Genomic DNA, 24,443 nt, shown 5'->3' with positions numbered 1-24,443 from the left:
TATATAGTATTCTTGAGACATCTTAGTTTTTTATGACTTGACTGGGTAACATTATTTGCAAGTTATCCCCTTTATTTCCTGCTCATGAATTCTTTTTGGAGAATGTGTGATTATCGTTGCAGAAGATACCTGCAGTATGGGGAAATAAAATAATGAGTACAAGATCGTAAACTGTAAGGAGCAGTTATTTCCCTTGACAAGAAAGCAAGGACATGTCTATTTTGAAAGATGAAAGCCAGCTGTTTTTCTGGAGATGTCACTATTGTTGGACATAAAATCATAAATCATATAAATGGCTAATGAATAATCTTAAAATAGAAAAAAAAATACAGCCAACAGCATCATACCAACAAAGTTTGGTTTCTTTAGATGGAATTAAAGCTTTTAAAACAGAGGGCAGATTTAGGATTTTCCAAACCACTCCAACTCTGAACCAAACTGGTCACCTCTAAGAATGGGACAGAGCTCCTAAGGGTTCCCATTCATTGTGTCACCAAGCAGGTTCTCAGTTCCTAACTACCAGCTGTTTCTGGATTTGGGGCTAGTTTAGCTGGTACCAATGAGCCAGAGTTACTCAGGTGATATCGAGGTGACCAAGAAAACAACCTTGCCCTGCAGGCTGTGTAGCCTAGAGAGGACTGAAGATTTTTTTTTTTTTTTTTGCACCTCTGAAACAGCAGCTAAAATTTGACATGGCTAAATGCCCACTTCTGTTGATCAAACCACATAGGAATTTCAGTGAATAATTGTTTAATTGTGTTTGAGAGTGGAAAAGGAATGTAAGACAGGAAAGTAAAATGTGACTTTTGTGAGTATTACATGTGAAGTTTTTCTTTCCCCTGATAGAATGCACTCGTAACCAGCCAGCTGGCAAGTATGTAATATTGGCATGGTGGCCATCAGCTTAGATTTTCTGGGACTTTCCCAACTTTCAAACACTTTCTTCCATGTGTCTTGATTTTTATTAAAAACAACTTCTGCAAGCTACCCTCCTGTCAGCCTCTCTCCCTGTATCCTCTACCTCCTGCTGCGTGGATTAACTGTCATTGCTCTCACCTAAGCCCAGCTCTCCACCTGGGTTCTAGACCCCATGCCCTCTCATTCACGCAGGAGCATTGTTTCAGCAGTTCTCTCCTGCATCTTCAGTCTTTTCCTTTCCACTGGATCATTCCCATTGGCATACAAACTTGCTGTTAATTTCTCCATTCTTAAAGAGGAAAAAAAAATAAACTTAAAAATCTTTCCTCTATCGCACTAGTCCCCCTCCAGCCACTGCCCCATTTCTCTGCTCTCCTCTGTAAGCAAAACTATTTGAAAGAGTTGAATGTTCTCATGGTCTCCAATTTCTCACTCCCATTCTCTCTGTCACCCCATGCCAGAGCAACCAGTCCTATAAAGGTCACGAAAGACCGCTGTGTTGTTGGATCCAGTATTTTGTTTTGTTTGTTTGTTTGGGGGGGGGGGGTTGTTTTTTAAAAGCCTATTGGCAGGGATTCCCTGGTGGCGCTGTGGTTAAGAATCCGTTTCCGATGCAGGGGATGCGGGTTCGTGCCCCGGCCCAGGAAGATCGCACGTGCCGCGGAGCGGCTGGGCCCGTGAGCCATGGCCGCTGAGCCTGCGCGTCTGGAGCCTGTGCTCCGCAACAGGGAGAGGCCACAACAGTGAGAGACCCGCATACCGGGGGCGGGGGGGAGCCTATTGGCAGGTTTTGACCTTATTTGAAAAACTATCTTCCCCATCAGCAGCATTTGACTTCTTTAAATGACCCTCTTCTCTTGGCTTTCTGAATACCTTTTCACTGGCCAAGCCTTCTCGGGCTCCTTTGCTGGTTTCTCCTCATCCTTAGGATTTAATGAGGATGAGTGGGAGAAAAGGGGAGACTTACTGAGTGGTTTAGTGATTCTGGAGCATAAATTGTGGTACATGACACTAGAAAGGTAAAGCAGGGTGCTTATCTTGGGGAGCCTTACATAGCAGAAATGTTCTTAGAAGGATGTCGAGCAGAAGAGATGACAACAGTAGTTTTGTGTCTTAGAAAAGCCATTTTATATGTTGAAGCTGTGTAATAAGCTACTTTGGATTATTATAGATATTATAGCCATTTATTTGAACCAGAAAAATACTGATCAGAGGAACATTTTCAGCTCTGTTTAGCTGATATTTATGTAAACATTCTTAAAAATAAAATGATGTATAATAAAGCAGTCAAACTGATTTAACATATCAGAACTGATGCAGCCAAGTGGTTCTTTTCCATTTGGGAACCTTGAACTTAACCCAGAGATGTTCTAGAAACATTTTTTGTGAGGTGGGGACAATTACTCATAGACCAGTGTCAGTGTCAAATACTATATCCATGCCTTATTTATTTGTTTATTAACCAGACAACTTTAACATTATCTTCTTCACCAGACTTGGCTTCAGATGACTTTGTTGTTTAAAAAGTCCATGAATGAATAAATTAACAAAGAAACCATCTTCAAAGAACAAAGTAAAACCTATAAAAGAAAATACTGAAAGTTCTGAAGACAGTTTCACAATTGGAATTTCAAAAACCGTGATTGTTAATCAACTATACTCCAGTATAAAATAAAAATTTAAAACAGTGATTATGACTTTCCAAATAATTTTCTTTGAAAGGAACAACATTCATTGTTTTTATGCTTTCTTGTGTGATGGTAAAAAATTTATAAGGTTGATTACTTTATAATCTGCATCTTGAAGATCTAGAATTGTACCTGGCCTGTAACCCTGCAGTAGTTTTGAAATCATCTGATTCTTTTGGAAGAAACAAATAAATTGTATTTTATAGGTGGCTATGGAGCTACAGCTTTAAATATGAAACGTGATCCTTTACATATTAAAATCAAAGGAGAAGAATTTCCCCTGACTCTGGGCCGGGATGTGTCTGGTGTGGTGATGGAGTGTGGACTTGATGTGAGGTACTTCAAGCCTGGCGATGAGGTGAGTTATCACATTCCACTATTCCTTCTCAAAATTTGCAGATTTAATTCTGCTGCTTTTGGAAATATATTCCATATCATTGACCTTTTTTCTTCTTTTCAACAAATATACCGAGCTTTGGCTGGAGCCCTCATTTTCTTGGTTCAGTTCTTCTTTCTGTTTCTAGTTCTGTCACAGTAGCTTGCTGTGCTTGAACTTTTCTAAATCTAGTGCTTAAGAATTGCAAGACTTTAAGATATATATGATTGGGACTTTTTAAGTCTTTAAATGACAATTTCTACCTTATGGGTTAGATGGTTTTAAAATAGCTAAAGGTTGATATAATCACCCGTCCCTTGTCACTTTGAACTTTTATACCAAGAAATTAAAGTCAGCTTATAATAATAGCTAGCACTGTTGTAGTTGTTTTTCATAAAATAACTCATTTAATCCCTATGAAGTAAGTACAGTTAGGCCCAGTTTACAGGTGAGGAAGTCAAGCTATAAAGAGGTCCCACAGCTAATAAGTGGTAGAGCCAGGATTCAGGCCCCAGAGACTGTGTTCTTACTGGTACTCTAAGTAGCCAGTAAATACAGCAGGATTTACTGGTATCTACCTCCAAAGTGGTTTGACTTGGTAAATCTAGAATCATACTAAATAATACGTTGATATCATGTGAAAATAACTCTATTATTTGCTGGATTGCTGACTTGTGCTTTATTTTTCACAGGGTGGGATATGTATTGGGGAACACTCTCATGCTTAGCTTTGGCTTGAAAAGATCTGTTTCTAACGAAGTTGTGTGTGTTTCAGGTCTGGGCTGCAGTTCCTCCCTGGAAGCAAGGCACTCTCTCAGAGTTTGTTGTAGTCAGTGGGAATGAGGTAACTCACCAGTTCTGTGCTGAAATGCCACTGGAAAGTAGAAACAAAGACTGACAAATATCTCTGAAATAATTGGAGGTGCTTTTTTTTTTTGAGATCAGGTTCAAGTGTTATGGGTAGTTTTGAAAGAACCGAGATAGAGAATAGGAATTTTTAAAAGATCTGAAAAAGTATTGGATGTCGTTTAAATAACACTGCCTGCCAAAGCATTTATCTTTGTCTTGTGGAACAGGGATTTGGAGCAAGATCTAGAAACTCTGCTGTGTTTCTTGGTTTTATCCAGTATAAATAGTTGAAACCAAATATACCAAGTGGAGCATACCGATTCATCATAAACAGAAGCATGGAAGTATCAAGCTGTTTCAGATCACTTTCAAAACAGGAGTCTAATCAAATCCAGTCAGGATGCCTAACAATTTAATTAGAAAGAAGGGGGTTAATATTAAGGAAATTGCCTACAGAAGGGAGGGCAGGAAGGGAAAAAAGATTAGAAAAAAGATAAGATTAGAAAAAGTCTGGAAAGATTACCTTCCAGTAAATGGGGGTAAAGGAAACAGCTGAGCACAAAAACAAAGTAGAATGTATTTATGAGGGCTCAGGGTTTATTTGGGTTTATTTCTGGGTATAGTTAGGACTAATGGTATTGTTGAATGTGGTCTTTTTATGAAGCATTAAGCAGTATCTGATAATGTAACCTATAAAACCTTCCTGAACCTCTGCGAGGCAGGTTGAGTCATTTGGAGAAATTCCTTAGGGATAATCTTGGGAGTAGGGTTTGCAATAACCACTGAACCTGGCCGAATGTTATATCTCTGAAAATAGTTGGATACCTGCGAAGATAGATGTACTTAATTGTGTTCATAGGTTTGCAAGTCATTGCTTGTTTTTGACTGTTGTCTTCAAATCTAGGTCTCTCACAAGCCCAAATCACTCACTCATACTCAAGCTGCCTCTCTGCCATATGTGGCCCTCACAGCCTGGTCTGCCATAAACAAGATTGGTGGCCTGAATGATAAGAATTGCACAGGAAAACGGTGAGTATCTGTGGTGGCATCTAAGACTCCCTTCTTTCCTTTGGTGACGTCTTTGCAGTAGATTTGTCAGAAGCATTAAAACTAGGCTCACTTACATGAGCAGAGTTGTGCTAACAGTTAAAACAATTTCCAAAGAACTCTTGTGCCAGTTTGTACTTTTAAAATCTCTTTCTGTTGATTCTTAGCTCAATCAATTGAGAATTTTAAAAATATGTAGATGGATGTTAGTATTCTGAACCTTCTAAAATGATGCAAAATGTTTGTATGTCAGTCTCTGGGAAGAAGATCCATAGCTTTCATCAGATTCCTAAAAAGGTTAAGAATGACTTCCTTACAGATTTTAAAGAACGATGGAGTTGCTCTCACCCTTGAAGGTTTCTATGAAAAACAGATATAAAGGGTTTGAATATTGTTGAGTTCCCTTAGGCTCTGTGCTCTCTCAGGCTCCTTTAGGCAGTTCTGGTGCTTCCAGGACTTGCAGGTGTGCTTGCTGAGTTTGCAAAAACACAGTGAGTGTTAGATGTTCTTGAGTTCCTATTCAGATTCTGCTGCTTTCTAGCTGGGTGGCCCACTTGGACACTTCTCTTTTGTGAGTTTTGTTTTAGGGGTTATAAAATCAGTGGCACAGGTTGTGGCACACAGAAGGCACTCAGTACATGGTGGCTACTGTTCTTAGCAATGCAACTACTGTATTCTTTGTGTTTCAGAAAGTTGGCATCATAGAGAAAACGGATGATTTTATTATTTGGTGAGAAAACTAGGTCCTCAGAACCATTCAGTGATTGTGATGAAGGAGAGAGCTGTAGGTCAAATTTTTTTTCTGGTTGCTAAAGATTGTGCCAGAAAAATAACAAGTCTGTGTCAATCTATACTCCTGTTGTTATGAAACATTGCACTTTACCTTTAATGTGTTGGATTATAGACATTGAATTTAGTGAACGCTTAATAGCTGTATTTCTGAAAGCAGTATAAAGGCTGTTCATCTAATGAGGTGCTACCCTTCATCGTGGAATTCAAGGTAAATATTCTAAAGGTCAACGCTGTTTATTTTTTAAGCTTTTGGGCCTTATCATTCTTGAAGTTGCCATTTTGGTCCAACACTTTGTTTAAATTAAATCAGTTTGATCATGTAGATTTTTCTAATGGTTTGTCTTAGTTAATAACCTTGCAAAAATCGTGTTCAGGATTTTTAGACGTTTATTATTATTGTAAGCTCTGCAGTGACATTGATGCTTTGTTTTGTCTTTCCTCAAAAGCCTTCAGCTTTCTGTGCCCCCAGGACCATTCCAGATAGAGAGCTCTCATTCCTTTTGCTGACTCAGGCCCTCCAGGCATACTTTTTTTAGTATTCTGTAGAAAATGAGTTAGAAACTGATCTAACTATCTCTTGTCTTCCCAGTTTATCTTTGGCTTTGTAGGTACTCTGTTATCTTCTGTTTAAGCAGTAATGGCTTGGAGCTGGGGAAGTAGAGACCTGGGTTCCTCTCTCTACACTGCTGCTAACTAATCAGCTGACCACGTGCATGCTTTTTATGGTCTCTGCTGTTTCCACCAAGGTACTGAGTGTAGGACAATGTAGGTTGTTAGGTGAGCTTTGAGAAGTGGAAAGTTTTATACTTATAAAAGTGATTTATGTGTTATATTGAGTTGGGTCAGTTCATTGATTTAGCCACATGTTAACCACACTGGAATGAAATCCACTGTAAAGAGCCTCACTGGGTCACATCATGGACTTGTGTCACATTCCCACATGTGTGGTGACTCAGAGGATGCCTTTGTTCTGAGAGGCAGTGAGAGCTTGGCCCTTGGTGCTCTAGGAAATTTGTTTACTGAAATTATTACACGTGGGTAGTAATAATGGCCTTCCTCTCCAACTCATTTTTGTTATTTTTAGGAATTTTAATTAATTTATTTATTTTTGGGGGCTGCGTTGGGTCTTCGTTGCTGTGCGCAGGCTTTCTCTAGTTGCGGTGAGCGGGGGCTACTCTTTGTTGTGGTGTGCGGGCTTCTCGTTGCAGTGGCTTCTCTTGTGGAGCACAGGCTCTAGGCACGCGAGCTCAGTAGTTGTGGCTCGCGGGCTCTAGAGCGCAGGCTCAGTAGTTGTGGCGCACGGGCTTAGTTGCTCTGTGGCATGTGGGATCTTCCTGGAGCAGGGCTTGAACCCGTGTCCCCTGCATTGGCAGGCGGATTCCTAACCACTGCACCACCAGGGAAGTCCCTCCAACTCCTTATCTGTGAGAATCACATGAGAGATGTGAGCACTTTAAAATACTGTAAAAATAATTTTACATGAAGAAATTACTATTATAGGGGGATTTTACTAACTTAAATGCAGAGGTTCCGGTGTCCAAAGTGGCTTTTTTCAGTTTGACTATCCTTTGTGATTGGTGGAGCATATTTTGGCTTCTCTAAGCAATAATTATTCTTTTACTGTTAGCTCTTGGCATTAAGGCAGTCTTTAGTCTGCACAAAGAATACCAGTGTTTGTCATCAAGGACCAACAGTGTTTTTCTAGCCAGTTAATTAAAAAAACCTAAAACTAACAATGGCAAAAACACCCACCTTGAAAGATTTTACAGGATTTCTTTGTAACAAACAGCTTTTTGATATTAGGACAAAGCTTTCTAAGGCCTGGATGGTGTTTTGCTTTTTCTGTCTTTGTTCTATAATTATATTTCTGTAACAACTGAGCGTCAGTTAACCAAGGGGATAATTTAATATTGACATCATGTGTCTTTTTTGCCCACACTTTGGTATCACTAGAAAAGTCAAAGGAAATGATTTCCCTGTTATCAGCCCATCCATAGTTTCTTCATGATTTATTCTGTAGGAACACATAGATAACTTAGGGTTCTCAAGATGAATAGAACTTTTTAAAAAAGTGATTACACCAGATATTTTTGGGCAAGGCTTTCTGTTTGATGGTTCTATTTATTGGTAGTGTCATGCTCTGCCTGAAATTCGTCTCTTGCTGCGAAGTTGTACTTCACCGTTTGACAGAAGTATTAGAAAGTGTTAGAAAATGAACCATTCCTCCCCCGCAAAATAAATTTCACTTTTAAATCGTGTATACTTGAAACTCAGTGAAGTGGATTTAGGAATGCTTTTTCCCTCTTTCTTTTTTGAGATTAGGCTTTAGGACAATAACACTTTGTCATGTGATTGTAAATTAGGTGTCTGATTAATTCTGTTTATAGAATTAGGCTCAAACATAAAACATTGTATCCCCCCCCCCCCATATGCTTATACCGGTAATTACAACAGCTTCCTTCTTTCAGCTGCCTTCTGCCCGCCTGTCCTTCCCCCACCCAACCCACCTGTTCCTCCGCCCTCCCCACTCCCACCACCCCTGGGGACTTTGGGTTTTCATTTGCACTTTGACTAGGTTGTACGGGGAGAGGGGAAAGGGGAAGGAGAAAGAAAGCCCTGTGTTCTGCTTGCTCGGAGAAATCCTGGGGTTGGGAGGAAGGTGCTGGCTCTGGCCTGGCTGGTGTGCTGCCAATGAACTGCCTCCACCCCAGGCCTATTTTTCCAGGGAGCTCCGGGAGGGCTCCGTTAAAGGGATTAGTAGCAAACTCTTTCCTGGCCGTTTGTGTTTTACAGATAGTTGCCCCTGTCACCTCGAAAACTATCCTGTGATGTTTAGGAGTCGTTCACTTTTCGGCGCACCGTAACCTCACCTCCGGCTTTGCCGATCAGCTGCAGGTGTTCTCACTGGGGCCCGAGTTACCAACCCAACGATACTTTTCGGTTCTTAACAAGTTGACCTCTGAAGTCTCTGGTGCTGTTGCCCACCTTGGTTATGCTCACTTTTTCCATGGTTTCAGGGACACTAAACTCCTTTCGTTTTCTTCCTCCCTTTTGGTCCAATTCTTATCATTTTTAAAGGCTCCCTTTCTTCGCCCAGCCCTTGAAGTGTACCTGCTTTCCCGTTGTCTCCCTCCATCTTTCCTGTCTCTCAGGGTTATCTCATCTGCTCCCCGTTTCCATTTATATTTTGGTAACTTGCAGATCCTATTTCTGACCCCATCCTCTCTACTCAGTTCCATCCAGTTAGGTGTCCCCTTTGCAGCTGAAACTCAACTTGTGCAGAACAAGACTTCCCGATGACCACCCTGACGCTTCCTCTGTATTCCTACTGTCAGTTAACTGTGATTTTCCGTAAACCAAAATATGATATTGTTCCCAAACCCTGCTCCCTCCCCTCTGCTGTGCAACTCGTTATTGTCCATGTCATGTAAAATTAACTTTATCAGTGATGTGTTGTACTTTTTTTACATGTCTTTTCATTGGAAGCATTTTCTACAGACCAGCTTCTGGTTCTGTACATTTCACACTTTGCTTCTCTTTCACTGCTCGTATAATCCAAATGCTAGGTACCATGATAGTCAGTCTTATCGTAATAAAATGTTATGATACCTTGTTGTGTTGACTTACTGGGAAATAGGAATATTCCTGGAAGGCATTCTTAAACCAGGACAGCCTGTAATAACTGTACTCAGAAATTACTATGAACCACATCAGTATTTCCCACTAAGCCCAAAGCAGATGTATTTCCAAATCAAATCTAGTGTCACCTGACAAGAGAGGAAGTATAACAGAGAGGAAAGTAGGAGTGGAAAGAGGCATACAGGGAAAGCAGATGATAGTACATCAGTTGTAATGACTCCCAGTTCTGTCAATGATAAAGATTAGCCTGAAGCGCTCAACCACCAGATGAACTGGAGCCTAAAGGATGATGAGGTTGCCCTTTTCTGACCCTTGTGACTTCAATCAACTAAACTTCTCTTCTGTCAAGAAAGCCCGGCCTGGTTCTCTTTCTCTGGGGATCCCCTACCCTATCTGCTTTTACTGATTGTGGTTAGTAGGAGGAAAGATAATTTTCCGTCTACCCTTCTGAGTTCTCTGCCGAGACCTCTGTAACAGAAGACAGGGAAACGAAACAAGAGAAAAATAAACAGAAGTTTATTAACATGTGCACCTCAGGTATACCCAAGAGATACCCAGGAAAAATGAGTAACTCAAAGAGTTAGCTTAGAATTCAGGCCAAAATGCCATCTTTAGTTCAAGACAAAAGATAGAAGAGTGTAGAGAAGGCCAGTTGTGGAAAGTTTGCCAGGAAAAGCAAGAATAAAGTTAGTTATGCAAATTTAAATTGGTGCCTTCTCCATTGATAAGGGTCTACAGTTATCTCCAGGGATTAACCTTTGTCCTTCTTGGTAACGAGTAAAGCAAGCACCTTTGTAAACTTCTGTCCTGCTTTCAGGCAAATAGGGGGAATACAGAGATTTCTTATATCTACTTCTCAGTTGCCTTCAGCTCTGAATAATTCTTATGCCTAGGTGGTATATTTTGGGGTGCCATATTCTTCTACCCTTCATTAGCATATCTTACTTTTGCAATTTTTACAAAAGCATATGTCTGTTACCCTAAAACTTGGTTCGCCTCTTGGTGGGTGTCAAACCAAAAGACACAACCACGCCAAAGATAAGGAGAAGGAAGGACTTGTAATATTATCACTTGCAGCAAGTAAGGAGAACGCTGGGGCTCTTTCCCAAGGCAGTCTTTCTCCAAACAGCAAAATTGAGTAAGTTTTAAGCTAAGAGAACACGAATATGCATGAAGGCGCTTGGCCTTTAGTTGATTGAAGTCACAAGGGTCAGAAAAGGGCAACTTCATCATCCCTTAGGCTCCAGTTCATCTGGTGGTTGAGCCCTTCAGGCTAATCTTTATCATTGACAGAACTGGGAGTCATTACAACTGATGTACTATCTTTGCTATTCTTACTTTTCTTGCCTGATAAGAGTTATTTCTGCATTCTTTTGTTCCCTTAAGATCGTTAATTACTGAGACCTGTTCAAGGGGAAGCATTGTGGCCAGGCTTATATCACAAAATGGTTTAGGCCAAAAAATGGCTTCTCTTCTGTCAAGAAAGCCCAGCCTGGTTCTCTTTCTCTAGGGATCCCCTACCCTATCTGCTTACATGTGCATTCAGATACATTGCTGGGGCTCTTCTCCACGCCTTGTGTAAGTGAGAGGGACTGACTCTTAGGCTTCACTGGCTCTGTAGGGGAGGAAAATTATCTCTTTCCTCTGCTCTTTTAAGTCTTGGCTGGGGCCCCCATAACAAAAGGCAGATAAATTAACAAGAGAAAAGCATACACATTTATTTGTTTGTAAGTTTTATGCAACATGGGATCCTTTATAAGGAAATGAAGACCCAAAGAAGTGGTTAAACCTGAGCATTTTTTTTTTTTAATTGAAGTACAGTTGACATATAGTATTATGTTAGTTTCAGGTGTACAACACATGATCCGACAGCCAAATGTATTACAAAATGGTCACCATAAGTCCAGTAACCATCTTTCACCATACAAAATTATTACAGTATTATCGACTGTATTCTTTATGCTGTATATTACATCCCCATGACTTACTTATTTTATCACTGTCAGTTTTTATCTCTTAATCCTCTTCACCTATTTTGCCCAAGTCTCCTTCCCTTCTGGCAACCACCTATTTGCTCTCTGTATCTGTAAGTCTGTTTTCTTTTTGTTTTTTTAATTTTTTGGCTGCACGGCATGTGGGATCCTACTTCTCCAACCAGGGACCGAACCCATGCCCCCCTGCACTGGAAGCACAGAGTCTTAACCACTGGACCGCCAGGGAGGTCCCAGTTTCCATTTTTAAACCCGAACATTTTTATGCCGGCTTTGATGAAGAGTGGAGAGTCGTGGAAAAAAAACGTGACAGGACAAACATATGCGCCAAGTGTAGTACACTGAGAAAACTTAGCAAGGCCTGTTAGTTCTGAGTCCTCACGGCGTCCGATGGGAGATGAGGTGCTCTTTTCCTCCAGGTGTAGGGCACACACCTCTCACACGAGGGTCTTATGACCAGCTTTCATGGGAGAAGATCAGAGAGTCCTTCCCTCACATGCTGTTTCTCGAATTCCTTCAGCTTAAAATATTCAGTCTGCTAAGGTGCCGTATGTTCGGGTGGCACTTCCTGAGTCCTGTCACTTCCATGGTAAACCTCCTCTGACCATGCTACTTCTCTCATCCATTCTCGTGTTGCCATCATAAGTGAGCCTTCCCTCTGTCTTCCTTCCTCTGTTTTGCACCAGATGGAAGGAACCAGTGTCTTGGGATGGTTCGCATTGCCTGTCCCATTTGGGAAGATGTGTTCCCAGTACCCCAGGTTGAAATTCTGAGTACATGTCCCCCAGAACCATCGTTATACTGTGTATAAAGTTCTTGGTCCATTATGGGTTAACTAAACCTTTTTAAAGGGCTAGCCTGGGCATCTTGCCAAGACGTATAAATAGCTTTGTTTTCATGGGAAAATGCGTTTAAAGTTCTGAACAACTAATTTACACATGAACTCGTCTGTAAATTGGGGAATGTCTGCATGAATTATGGAGGAGTAGAAGAAGGGGACACACAAACCCAGGCTGTCTTAGTCATGTTTGGTTGATTTATTTTGTAATTCTATTCCCCTTATTCAGATTAAGTTTCTCACTTAAGGGAATAAATTTCTCACATTATGATACGCTTTGCTATCTTTCACCCATTTTCCCTCCAGATTGAAAAGTAGTGTGTGAAACTAAAAGATGAGTTTATACATTTTCAGCAGCATCCTTATCTTTTAAAGACCATTTATTTCTACTGATGGAAGATTTAGCCATATTTAAATCAGCTTTGTTTCGGAGCCATTAGGACTTAATGAAGGGCACTCTACTCTTGTGGCTTTTTTTTTCCCATTACAAGTATGTGGTCTGGGGGAAATCGTCAAGGTCATATACTTCTACGTTAGAAAGGTGGAGGAACGAAATATAAGCTTAAATTAGATTGAAAATGCCAATTCTCATTCACTAACACCTAGAGTACACCTCTGCGTTGATCATTTCGTAGCTGATGAATCTGAAGCCTAGAGATTCAGTTAATGAGAGAGTTGGGACTAGATCCCAGGTCTCTAGATATCTAGCCCTGGCAATTCAGAGATTTCTGGGGCTTAGCCAGAATGTAGACATTTGAAAGGCAATTCCCTACTTCTGGATCGCCTGCTGTTTTGTAGTATGTTTCATATATTTTCTCTGTGTAAGGCATTTAGGGTGTTGATGCCTTGTCTCATAAGATTGTGATGCTGAAAAATGTGATTGTAAAGGACTTAGGTGCCCAGATGCTAAATCCAAAGTGACTCAGTCATGGAAAGGAAACTAGTTGCTCTGCAGCATGTGGGATCTTCCCAGACCAGGGCTCGAACCCACGTCCCCTGCATAGGCAGGTGGATTCTTAACCGCTGCGCCACCAGGAAAGCCCGCTCTCATATTTTTACATCAGCCACAATGCAGTTCCCACTGACTGCCAAAGAAGCTATGCCTGTGGACTTAGAAAGTAAGAGAAGAATGTGACTAAAATTCTTGGCAATTTTGAATTATAGTGCTTTTTGTAAAGAGAGTATTTCCTGGGCCCTTACTCTTTATAAACCGATAAGCAATACATAGAAGATACAGCAGTACACCTTTCTTCACTCTACAAATCGGCTACTACTTCGGTGAAGTTTGAATATATTTCACGACCATTATAGCAAGCTGGGTAGAAACTATTCCCACTGTATAGCACTGAAGTGAAGGGCTACAGCGGGTAAGCAACAGCAGTATTTTCCCTTTGTATTGAAAGTGTTTTGAAGAGTACAAGAATAGTTCCTTCAGCCATAAGGGCTTCAAACCATGGAGGACCAGCTGACTTATTGCTGGCTTGAAAAATATATTTGCCTGCTGTCCGTTTTGGGGACTTTCTTTGTTTAAAGAAAAGTACAGGCCCTGGTTGAACCTGCACAAAACATGGAGTTTGCATGACCGGAGAATGAATGGTGTGCCCCCAGGGCTGCTTCACAAACTGACCTGCTGTCTGTAGCGCTTCTTTGGGCTTGCTCCTTGCCTGTTTTGCACTCGCGGACGCCGTCAAGTGGCGCCATCAGGAACTGAAGCTGCTAATGCAGAACCACTCCCTCTTCCACCAAGCGCTGCTAAGAAACACATTTTTGCTTTCTCATATGGAGGAGTGAGACTGCTTTGAATCAAGAGTTATGAGGAAGCTATGAACTGACAATAATGAGTTGGAGATGTGTCTGGCCATTGGATCCTTAAGCAGCCATTGTATTTGGTATCCTCTTAATTCTCAGGGTGAGAATTAGAAATTCATTTCAAGCTTTTCTTTATTGGAAGAAATTTTAATGCAGTCTTTCAAATAGCCAGGTGATTCCCTCATTTGGGGTAGCAGCAGTTGTTGTTAATTGTGGGATATAATGCTGATTTAAATTATTTTTATTTATTTAATTAATTTTTTTTGGGGGGGGCTGCGTTGGGTCTTTGTTGCTGCGCGCGGGCTTTCTCTAGTTGAGGCAAGCGGGGGCTACTCTTTGTTGCGGTGCGCTGGCTTCTCATTGCGGTGGCTTCTCTTTGTTGCGGAGCACAGGCTCTAGGCACATGGGCTTCAGTAGTTGCAGCGCTGGGGTTCAGTAGTTGTGGCTTGCGGGCTCTAGAGCGCAGGCTCAGTAATTGTGGTACACGGGCTTAGTTGCTCTGTGGCACCTGGGATCTTCCTGGACCAGGGATCGAACCTGTGTCCCCTGCACTGGCAGGCGGATTCTCAACCGCTGCGCCACCAGGGAAGTCCCTAGATGATTTTTAAAGTCAAGCAGCATTGATCAGGTATCTGCTACACCCAGGGTAGTATGGCTGGTGCTGGGCGTAATATGAGGTCTCTGTCCTCAGAGTCTTGCAGAATGGCCTGGGCAGCAAGCATGTGAATGAAAGTTAACAATGTGTCCAGTGCCAAATGTGGGCATGGATATCAGGCTCAGGGCTATCTCTAGGGTATTGCGCAGGCAAACTGGGATTTGAGACTTTGAGGGAAGGGAGACCTCAACAGGCAGTGAAAGGCATTTGAGAGCCTGAGGCATGGGCCAGCGTGCATGGGACATCCTGGTGAGGGGACTAGGGAGGCTCAGGTGGAGAGTTCTGTTCCAGAAATAGAGGAAGTCGGAGTTGCAAAAAAGATTAGATTGTGAAGAACTTAAATGAGAGTTTGACTAGTTACATTTCTTTAAGATTGTGCCAAAATAAGAGGGTAAAATACCCCATGGATGAACTAATTTGGGGATGGATGTATCTGTGAAGCAGTCTTAGTGCTTCTCCCCTCCCCCACCGTGCCCCCATTTAGGAAGCATTAAAGCTATTAAATGTGTGAACTGAAGGATTTGGGAGGAGTTGATCTTTAAAGTTTCTTTTATTCTTCACAATTTATAATTCCACGAAATTAAAAGTAACTCTTCTAAAAGGAACATCATTTTCAAAAAGACTTGTCTTAATTACATTTGATGGTAATTTGGTGGTAATTTCAAAGGGAATAGCTGGGGCTTCCCTGGTGGCGCAGTGGTTGAGTGTCCGCCTGCCGATGCAGGGGACACGGGTTCGTGCCCCGGTCCGGGAAGATCCCACATGCCGCGGAGCGGCTGGGCCCGTGAGCCGTGGCCGCTGAGCCTGCGCGTCCGGAGCCTGTGCTCCGCAACGGGAGGGGCCACAACACTGAGAGGCCCGCGTACCACACACACACACACACACACACACACACACACACACACACACACACACACACACACACACAAAGGGAATAGCTGGCTTACAAATATTACTGATAACTTCTAAGATCTAAAGGGTGACAACCAACCTTCTGTGATTTGTGTAAGAGAGAAAAAATAAAATAAAATGAAACTAGGGTTAAGACTGTAGACAGAATGTATGTTCCAGGTGTACCTGATTGAGATAGGTGACAAAATTCCCTGCACTTTCCAGCAGCCAAGTCAAAGAGGGACCCACAACCTGCAGTTACACAATTTGCAGTGACAGATAAATAGAAGCATAGCTACTCCCAGCAACTTAGTCTTCAGAAAAATGTGTTTTTCCTGTGGGCACTCATAAAGAGAATTCTCAGGAAGAATTCTCTCAACAGTATCTCCTTAGCTAATGTAGTGTCAAATATCAAACGGACACTTTATAATGTCTCTCAGCCTAGACTGGTAACAGAACACCAAAGTGCAGTTCAGTACAAACAATTTTCTGAGGACCTGAATCTGTGTAGTCTGGGGAAGGCAGTTCACTGGAGCTCTAGCTTCATTCAGAATAAAATGTGAGAATATGTAAAGCAGTGATTTTTTTAAAAATTTTTTTGTGGTAAGGGGGCCTCTCACTGTTGTGGCCTCTCCCATAGCGGAGCACAGGCTCCTGACGCGCAGGCTCAGCGGCCATGGCTCACGGCATGTGGGATCTTCCCAGACCGGGGCACGAACCCACGTCCCCTGCATCGGCAGGCGGACTCTCAACCACTGCGCCACCAGAAGCCCCAAAGCAGTGATTCTTGACTAGTGATTTTCTTTTGAATCATGCCTTCTTTGGGAAATGGATGATAAGTCTGGATATGCATGATCTCACCAAATTTTACATGTTATCTCAGTCATTTCACAATTTCGCAGGGTTCACACCCTCACAGCTCTCAGCAGCACTCATCCACAAACTCCAGGCTGCACATCCTTGGTCTAGAGTGGCAGGAAGACTACATATACAGTAAGGAAACATGGTAGAAACCTGGAGCACAAGCATGTTTGTGCTGATAGAACAGATCCATCTGCTTAACAAGAAGCCAAATTGAAGATAAGATTGGTTTCCGTTTATGAAAGCTGGTGAGCGTGATGGGACGTGTCTGAACAAAAGACGTTTATTCCACTTAGGCAAGAATGTGGTCAGGAATGTGATTTTTCTTAGAGAGCAACTGAATATACTGTAACACACTACAAAGGATCCCAAAGCTCCCTCTTATAGAGAAAGCTATGGTAATTTAAGCCTAGAAAAATTGTAAGACAGATGTTACCAAGAAGCATCTGAGCTACTTTTAAAAATACAAATCATTGGTATTTTTGGTATATTGTATTCTTGGCAAAGAGTTCATAGTATATCTAACTTTAAGCACTTATAGGTTCTTGGTGAACCTAAAAAATCCCTGTGTAGTAGAATCTTGGGAAGGTGGATGATTTTGTTTGCTTTGGGGATTATCTTGAGTCAGTTACATGTTGAAAATGTCTTGTTTGTTTATCCAGTTATGTTGGCTTAATATTTTCATTAGTTATAGTTTTTTTGCATTGCAGTGTTTTAATCTTGGGTGCTTCAGGCGGAGTTGGTACTTTTGCTATACAGGTAAGACAATTTCTTTATCTTGTGGATAGGAAGATTATTATTTTCATGAATTTATAAATTTATATATTGTGAACTATTTTTCCTTGAAAGGTGAGAGAAATTACATTCATTGTGATTTCAGCTTGCTCTTCTAAGAAGGAAATTTTCTAATGTAGAAGGAAGTGTTAACCTTTCCAGTGGTTTAATATATGAGTGAGTTTGTGGCTGTCCTATATAACAAATGTAGGAAAACTTTTAAGGAAGAAGACCATGGGCAGTGAAAGTGGATGGAAGTTTGCAATTCTGTAGAAATTGATAAGCTGATTCTAAAATATATATGGAAATGCAATAGCCAAAATGCTGTATAAAAATGACAGTACTCCCCCAAAGTGGGGCTTCCCTGGTGGCGCAGAGGTTGAGGGTCTGCCTGCCGATGCGGGGGACACAGGTTCGTGCCCCGGTCCGGGAGGATCCCACATGCCGTGGAGCTGCTGGGCCCGTGAGCCATAGCCACTGAGCCTGCGCGTCCAGAGCCTGTGCTCCGCAACGGGAGAGGCCACAACAGTGAGAGGCCCACATACCGCAAAAAAAAAAAAAAAAAAAGACAGTACTCCCCCAAAGTGATCTACAGATTCAGTGCAGTTTTATCAAAATGGCAGCTGCCTTTTGTTTGCATAAATGGGCAAGCTGAACCTAAAATGCATATGGAATTGCAAGGGACCCCAAATTGCCAAACAGTCTTGAAAAAGAACAAAATTGGAGGACTCACACTTCTCTAATTTAAAACTTACTTACAAAACTACAGTAATCAAAACAGTGGTACTGGCATAAAGATAGATATATAGATCAATGGAACAGAATAGAGCATCCAGAAATAAACCTATGGTCAGTTGATTTACTTTTTAAAGGTTTATTTTATTTTATTTTTGGCCACACCATGCAGCATGTAGGATCTTAGTTCCCCAACCAGGTATCCAACCCGTGCCCCCCTGCAGTGGAAGCACAGATCCTTAACCACTGGACCACCAGGGAAGTCCCAGTGGCCAATTGATTTTTGACCTGGGTGGCAAGACCATTAAACAGGGGAAAGAATAGTCTTTTCAGTGAATGGTACTGGAGCAACTAGATGCACATGCAAAAGGATGAAGTTGGACCTCTACCTCACGTCATATGTGAAAACTAATTCAAACTGGGTTAAAGACCTAAATGTAAGATCTAAAACCATAAAACTCTTAGAAGGGAACATAGGAGTAAATCTTCATACATTGGATTTGGCAATAGATTCTTAGAGATGACACTAAAAGCACAAGCAAAAGAAGAAGCAATAAGATGAATTGGACTTCATTAAATTCAAAACTTTTGTGCATCAAAGGATACTATCAAGAAGGTAAAAAGACAACACACAGAATGGGAGCAGATATTTACAAATCACTTATCTAATAAAGGTACGGCATCCAGAATTTGTAAAGAACTCTCACAACTCAACAACAAAAAGACAAACCAGTTAAAAAATCAACAAAGGACTTGAATAGACATTTCTTCAAAGAAGATATAAAAATGGGCAGTAAGTCGATGGAAAGATGTTCAACATGATTAGTCATTAGAGAAATGCAAATCAAAGCCGCAATTGAATGATTGGCTTAAGGAGATGTGTGTGTGTGTGTGTATGTATGTATACACAAAGCAATATTACTTAGCCATAAAATATGAAATATTGCCATCTGTAGCAACATGGATGGACCTAGAGAATATTATGCTTTGTGAAATAAGTCAGAGAAAGATAAATACTATATGATATCACTTATGTGGAATCTAAAAAAAAGTAATACAAATGAATCTATATACAAAAGAGAAACAGACTCACAGACATAGAAAACAAACATATGGTTACCAAAGGGGAGAGGGGGAAGGGACAAATTAGGAGTATGGGATTAATAGATACAAACTACTGCATAAAATAGATAAGCAACAAGGATTTACTGTGTAGCACAGGGAATTATACCCAATATCTTCTAATAACTTATAATGGAATATAATATGCAAAAAAACCCTGAATACCTGAAATTAACACAATATTGTAAATCAACTACACTTCAATTAAAAAAAAACATGAGATATCACTTCACACCTACTAGGATGGCTATTAAAAAAATGGAAAATAACAGTGTTGGCAAGGATGTAGAGAAATGGAAACCCTCATATATTGCTAGTGGGAATGTAAAATGGTGCAGCTACAGTGGGAAAAAATTTGGCAGTTTCTTAAAGTTCTTAATTCTATGTTGCACATAGAATTACCCTGTGACCCAGCAATTCCATTTCTAGGTATATACCGGAGAGAAATGAAAACCTATGTTCAAACAAACACTTATATACAAATTTTCATAGCATCAATATTCATAATGGACAAAGAAATGGCAGCAACCCTAATGTCTATCAACTGATGGATAAAAAAACAAAATGTGGTATATATACACAATGGAATGTTATTTAGCCATCAAAAGGAGTGAAATTCTGATACATAATACAACATGGATAAACCTTCAAAACATTATGTTAAGTGAAAGAATTCATACAAAAAAGGTCACATTTTTGTATGATTCCATTTATGTCATGTCCAGAAGAGGCAAATCCATAGAGACAGAAAGCAGATTAGTGGTTGCCAGGGGCTGGGGGAACAGGGAATGGGGAGTGATTGCTTGATGGGTGTGGGTTTATGTTTGGGGTAAGGAAAATGTTCTGGAATGAGATAGTGGTGATAGCTGCACAACATTGTACTAAAAGCCACTGAATTATACACTTTAAAATTGTTAAAATTATGAATTTTGTGTAAATTTTACCTCAAACAAAACAAACAAAGCAAAGTGCCCCAAGCCTCTAGGAACGGGATGGCACCCAGTGGCTGCTCCCATTGTGGTCACGTGTTTAGCTGGCCGGCTGCTGGGAGAGCAGGCTTGATTAAGCCTCCCTCAGGATGAGGGGAGAGGCCCTTTCCCCAGTAGGGGCTAGTGAGCGCACTCAGAGGCTCTGCCACATGGCTTTACAGGAGGGAGAATTTGGATGCTGTCCTCCTCCCCAGACCCCGCCTCAGACCTTTTGAGGACCGGGATAGTGCTGGAGTTTCTCATTCACCTGCTCACTGAATTGGGAGAGAGGGGAAAGGACTCCCAGGAGATTCACACCTTGACTTCTTTCTAATTCACCATTAGCTACTGCTATGGTCTGAATGTTTGTGTCCCTCCAAAATTCATATGTTGAAGTCCTGATGCCCAAAGTGATGGTATTGGGGCCTTTGGGAAGTGATTAGGTCATGAGGGCAGAGCATTCATGCATGAGATTCATGCCCTTATGCAAGAGGCCCAGCAGAGCTTCTTAGCCCTTCTACCATGTGAGGACACAGAGAAGGCACTGGCTATGAACCAGGAAGAGGGCTCTGCACACATCAAGGTGTTGACACCTTGATCTCAGACTCCCAGCCTCCAGAACTGTGAGAAATATGTTTCTGTTGTTTATCAAGTACCCAGTCCGTGGTATGTTGTTATAGCAGCCCAAATGGACTAAGACAGATACCCAGGGCCTAATCCACAGATTGTCAGTAAATGTGGGTTAATGAATAAGTAAATGGAAGAAAGGAAAAGAGGGAGGAAGGGAGGGAGAAAAAGAGAAATATAATACCCTGCTGATTAGAGTGTAATTGGTACAACCAGTTTGGAAAATAATGTGGTACCATCTAGTAACTCTGAATATAAATTGCTCTGTGACAAAATAACAATTTTACGAATGTACTCTGTATAGATAGGCATATGGTCATCCCTCAGTATACCAACCTCAGAACCAACCTCAGATTGGTTCCAGGATCCCCTTGGATACCAAAATCCATGGGTACTCAAGTCCCTTATGTAAGATGGCACAGTATCTGTATATAACCTACACACATCCTCCTGTATAATTTAAATATTCTTTAGATTACTTGTAATACCTAAACACAATGTAAATGCTTTGTAAATAGTTGCAAGTATACTGTTAATTCAGGTTTTGCTTTTTGGAACTTTCTCAAATTTTTTTCCCAAATATTTTCAATCCCTGGTTGGTTGGTTGAATTCAACAATGTGAAGTTCTTGGATACAGAGGGTCAACTGTACATGCATGTTTCACCAAAAGATATGTACCAGAATGACATGTATTATCCCCCCAACTGGAAACAACTACTCAAATGGCCATCAACAGTAAAATGGGGAAGTAAATTGCAGTATATTCTTACACTGGAACATTACACAGCCGTGGAAACAAACTATAGTTGTGTGCAATGAAGTAGATGAATCTTACAAGTAGGAAGAAGTCAGAAACAAGAGTACACCTTATATGGTTCCACTTAATGACATTCAGGAACAGGTGAAACTATACAATAGTGTTTAAGGCTGCTTATCTAGATAATAAATCTCTTTATAGAAAGGTGAGGGGAGGCTCATGTAAAAGTCCTGATAGTTGTTATTACTTGTAAGGGAGTGAGGGGGGGTTTTGACTGGGAGGGGGAGGTGAGGAGATGTTCTAGTTCTTAATCTTGAGTGATGCTTAAAATAGTATTTGCTTTATAATAATTTGTTAAGCTGTACATTTATATTCCATTCACTTTTCTCTGTATGTTATGTTTCACAATGAACATATTTTAATAAGATTAAACAGTTGAGTAATAGATAAATATCAAGGTAGAATAACATATCTACAGACAATGAAAACACATTGGAAAACATCACAATAAAACCTGCAATTTCAAAAACAAGCTAGAAAAAAAAAGATTAAAAATACGATAGAGGGCTTCCCTGGTGGCGCAGTGGTTAAGAAGTTTCGAGCCCTGGTCCAGGAAGATTCCCATATGCCACAGAACAACTAAGCCCGTGTGCCACAACTACTGAGCCTGCACTCTAGAGCCCGCGAGCCACAGCTACTGAGTCCGTGCACCATAACTACTGAAGCCTGCGTGCCTAGAGCCCGTGCTCCACAACAAGAGAAGCCACTGCAATGAGAAGCCTGCGCACGACAATGAAGAGTGGCCCCCGTTCGCCGCAACTAGAGAAAGCCTGTGCAGCAACAAAGACCCAATGCAGCCAAAAATAAATAAATAAAATAAATTAATTAAAAATAAATTAATATATCTAAAAGATACGATAGCATGAAAGAACGAAATACATCATAATTGGAATACTCAGATAAAAAGTAAAAAAAAATTATTTAGCAATGAAGACTAACTAGAAGGAACTCAATAACAACACATAATGCTGGCCTGATAGAAACAGAATGTGTAAACAGGAAAAATTGTAAATTACAACAGAAAAAAAGAGATAAAAACAGATTCAGAGAAAGTGTCAAATATTGAAGACAGGAACGAAGATTGCTATATGGATAGTAGGAGTTTCTGAAGAAGAAAACCGAAACAAGGGGATAGAACAAATACTAAAATCAGTAATTCAAGAAACTTCCCTGCTTTCCTGAAGTTAAATGATTTGAAATTACATATTAAATAACCAAAGCACTTATCTAAGAACATGGACCCAGCATGAGCAATATCCAGGGGAACTCTAATAAAATTACTGGCACTTAAAGAAAAAGGAGAAACAAACAAAAAAAAACCTTGGGACATTTTTTTTTTTTTGGCTGTGTTGAGTCTTCATTGCTGCATGTGGGCTCTCTGGTTGCAGCGAGCTGGGGCTACTCTTCATTGCAGTGCGCGGGCTTCTCATTGCGGTGGCTTCTCTTGTTGCAGAGCATGGGCTCTAGGGTGCGTGGGCTTCAGTAGTTGTGGTGTGTGGGCTCAGTAGTTGTGGCTCGTGGGCTTAGTTGCTCCACGGCATGTGGGATCTTCCCAGACAAGGGCTTGAACCCATGTCCCCTGCATTGGCAGGAGGATTCTTAACTGCTGTGCTACCAGGTTTTTTGTTTGTTGTTTGTTTGTTTTACAAGGGGAGGAAAGGAGGTTTATTGAGTACATACTAGATGCTAGATACAATATCTTGGTGCATTTAATTATTTTAATGTCTAATCCTCTGACAAAACTATAAGGTGGGCATTACTGTTCTTATTTCACAAATGAGGAAACCAAGTCTGACAGAGGATATAATGAAAGGGACTTGGAAAGAAAGATAATTAAAGTCAAACTTGGTCTTTATGATCTAGAATTGAGTCAAGTGGTTAAGTAGAGGAAGTTTCTCCATAGTACTGCCTTCACATTTCCCTTTTGGGACCGATTCTTTTTTTTTTTTTTTTAACATCTTTATTGGAGTATAATTGCTTTACAATGGTGTGTTTCTGCTTTATACACCAGGTTTCTTTTTTAAGAAAAAAAAGTAGCGTTATTTTTTTTTTTTTAAAGAGAATGTGACATGTAAGTAAAATTCAATTATTAAGAGACTTTTTCTTTTTTTTCTTTTGCGGTATGCGGGCCTCTCACTGTTGTGGCCTCTCCCGTTGCGGAGCACAGGCTCCGGACGCACGGGCTCAGCGGCCATGGCTCACGGGCCCAGCCGCTCCGCAGCATGTGGGATCTTCCCGGACTGGGGCATGAACCCGTGTCTCCTGCATCGGCAGGCGGACTCTCAACCACTGTGCCACCATGGAAGCCTTATTAACAGACTTTTTGACAACAGTGCTTTAATGCTAGTGGAGGGAGCAGGGATGGGGTAACATATTTAAGACACTTGAGAAGGAATATGCTAAGAATTTTATATACAGCAAAACTGGGCTCCATACACTAAAGGGCACATACGAAGTGTTAATAACGTGCAAGAACTTGGGGAATATGTTCTTCTGATCCCTTTGTGAGAAATCTACTAGAAAATGAGCTTCTGAAAACTAAAAAGGCTAGAGAGACATCGAACCAAGGACTGGTGGTAAATGTTAAATATAAAGTTATCTGTAGAGCTAAAACTAAATGAGGGCTTAGAAAAAGAGAGTATAGTGTGTAACAGCCGTATGTTCTGACAAGGTAAACAGTACAGCTGTTTTTAAAAAGCAGAGGAGCAGAGAGCATATATTAAAATTATTTTAATCCTTTCATTAATCATTGGTAGTGATATTAGTACTATTATTCAGAGACTGTTATGTTGTAATATACAGTGGAAAAGTTGGGTATTTATGGCATATTTTAATTCTGTCATCCCCTTTGACAACCAGGATTTTAGGAGTGGAGGAAAGGAGATACAGATGTAACAGAAAAGAGGTTAAGTAAAAGCTTGACAGTCTGGAATTTGAATTGGAAGTATCAATATGAACTCAAGAGATATTTTGTATATGTATGTATGTAAAGCTGTCTCTTGAAATATCATTGCTTACACACAGAAAAAAATGCAGCGTCTTGGAG

At 40.8% G+C, this 24,443-nt stretch overlaps 1 protein-coding gene across 3 annotated transcripts in view; it reads left to right on the top strand.

The window, feature by feature from the left end:
* The window catches only part of RTN4IP1 (reticulon 4 interacting protein 1), a 45,675-nt gene that overhangs the window by 2,503 nt on the left and 18,729 nt on the right, over positions 1-24,443 (top strand). For all 3 annotated transcript variants that reach the window (XM_059083849.2, XM_067011546.1, XM_067011545.1), the window contains exons 2-5: positions 2,813-2,964; positions 3,758-3,826; positions 4,736-4,860; positions 17,065-17,113. In XM_059083849.2, the coding sequence (XP_058939832.1) occupies positions 2,813-2,964; positions 3,758-3,826; positions 4,736-4,860; positions 17,065-17,113 (395 nt within the window). The remainder of the gene's footprint in view (positions 1-2,812; positions 2,965-3,757; positions 3,827-4,735; positions 4,861-17,064; positions 17,114-24,443) is intronic.

This window comes from Kogia breviceps, chromosome 13, assembly GCF_026419965.1.
Source record: "Kogia breviceps isolate mKogBre1 chromosome 13, mKogBre1 haplotype 1, whole genome shotgun sequence".
Lineage (NCBI taxonomy): Eukaryota > Metazoa > Chordata > Mammalia > Artiodactyla > Physeteridae > Kogia > Kogia breviceps.
This window is presented reverse-complemented; position numbering and strand designations above follow the sequence as displayed.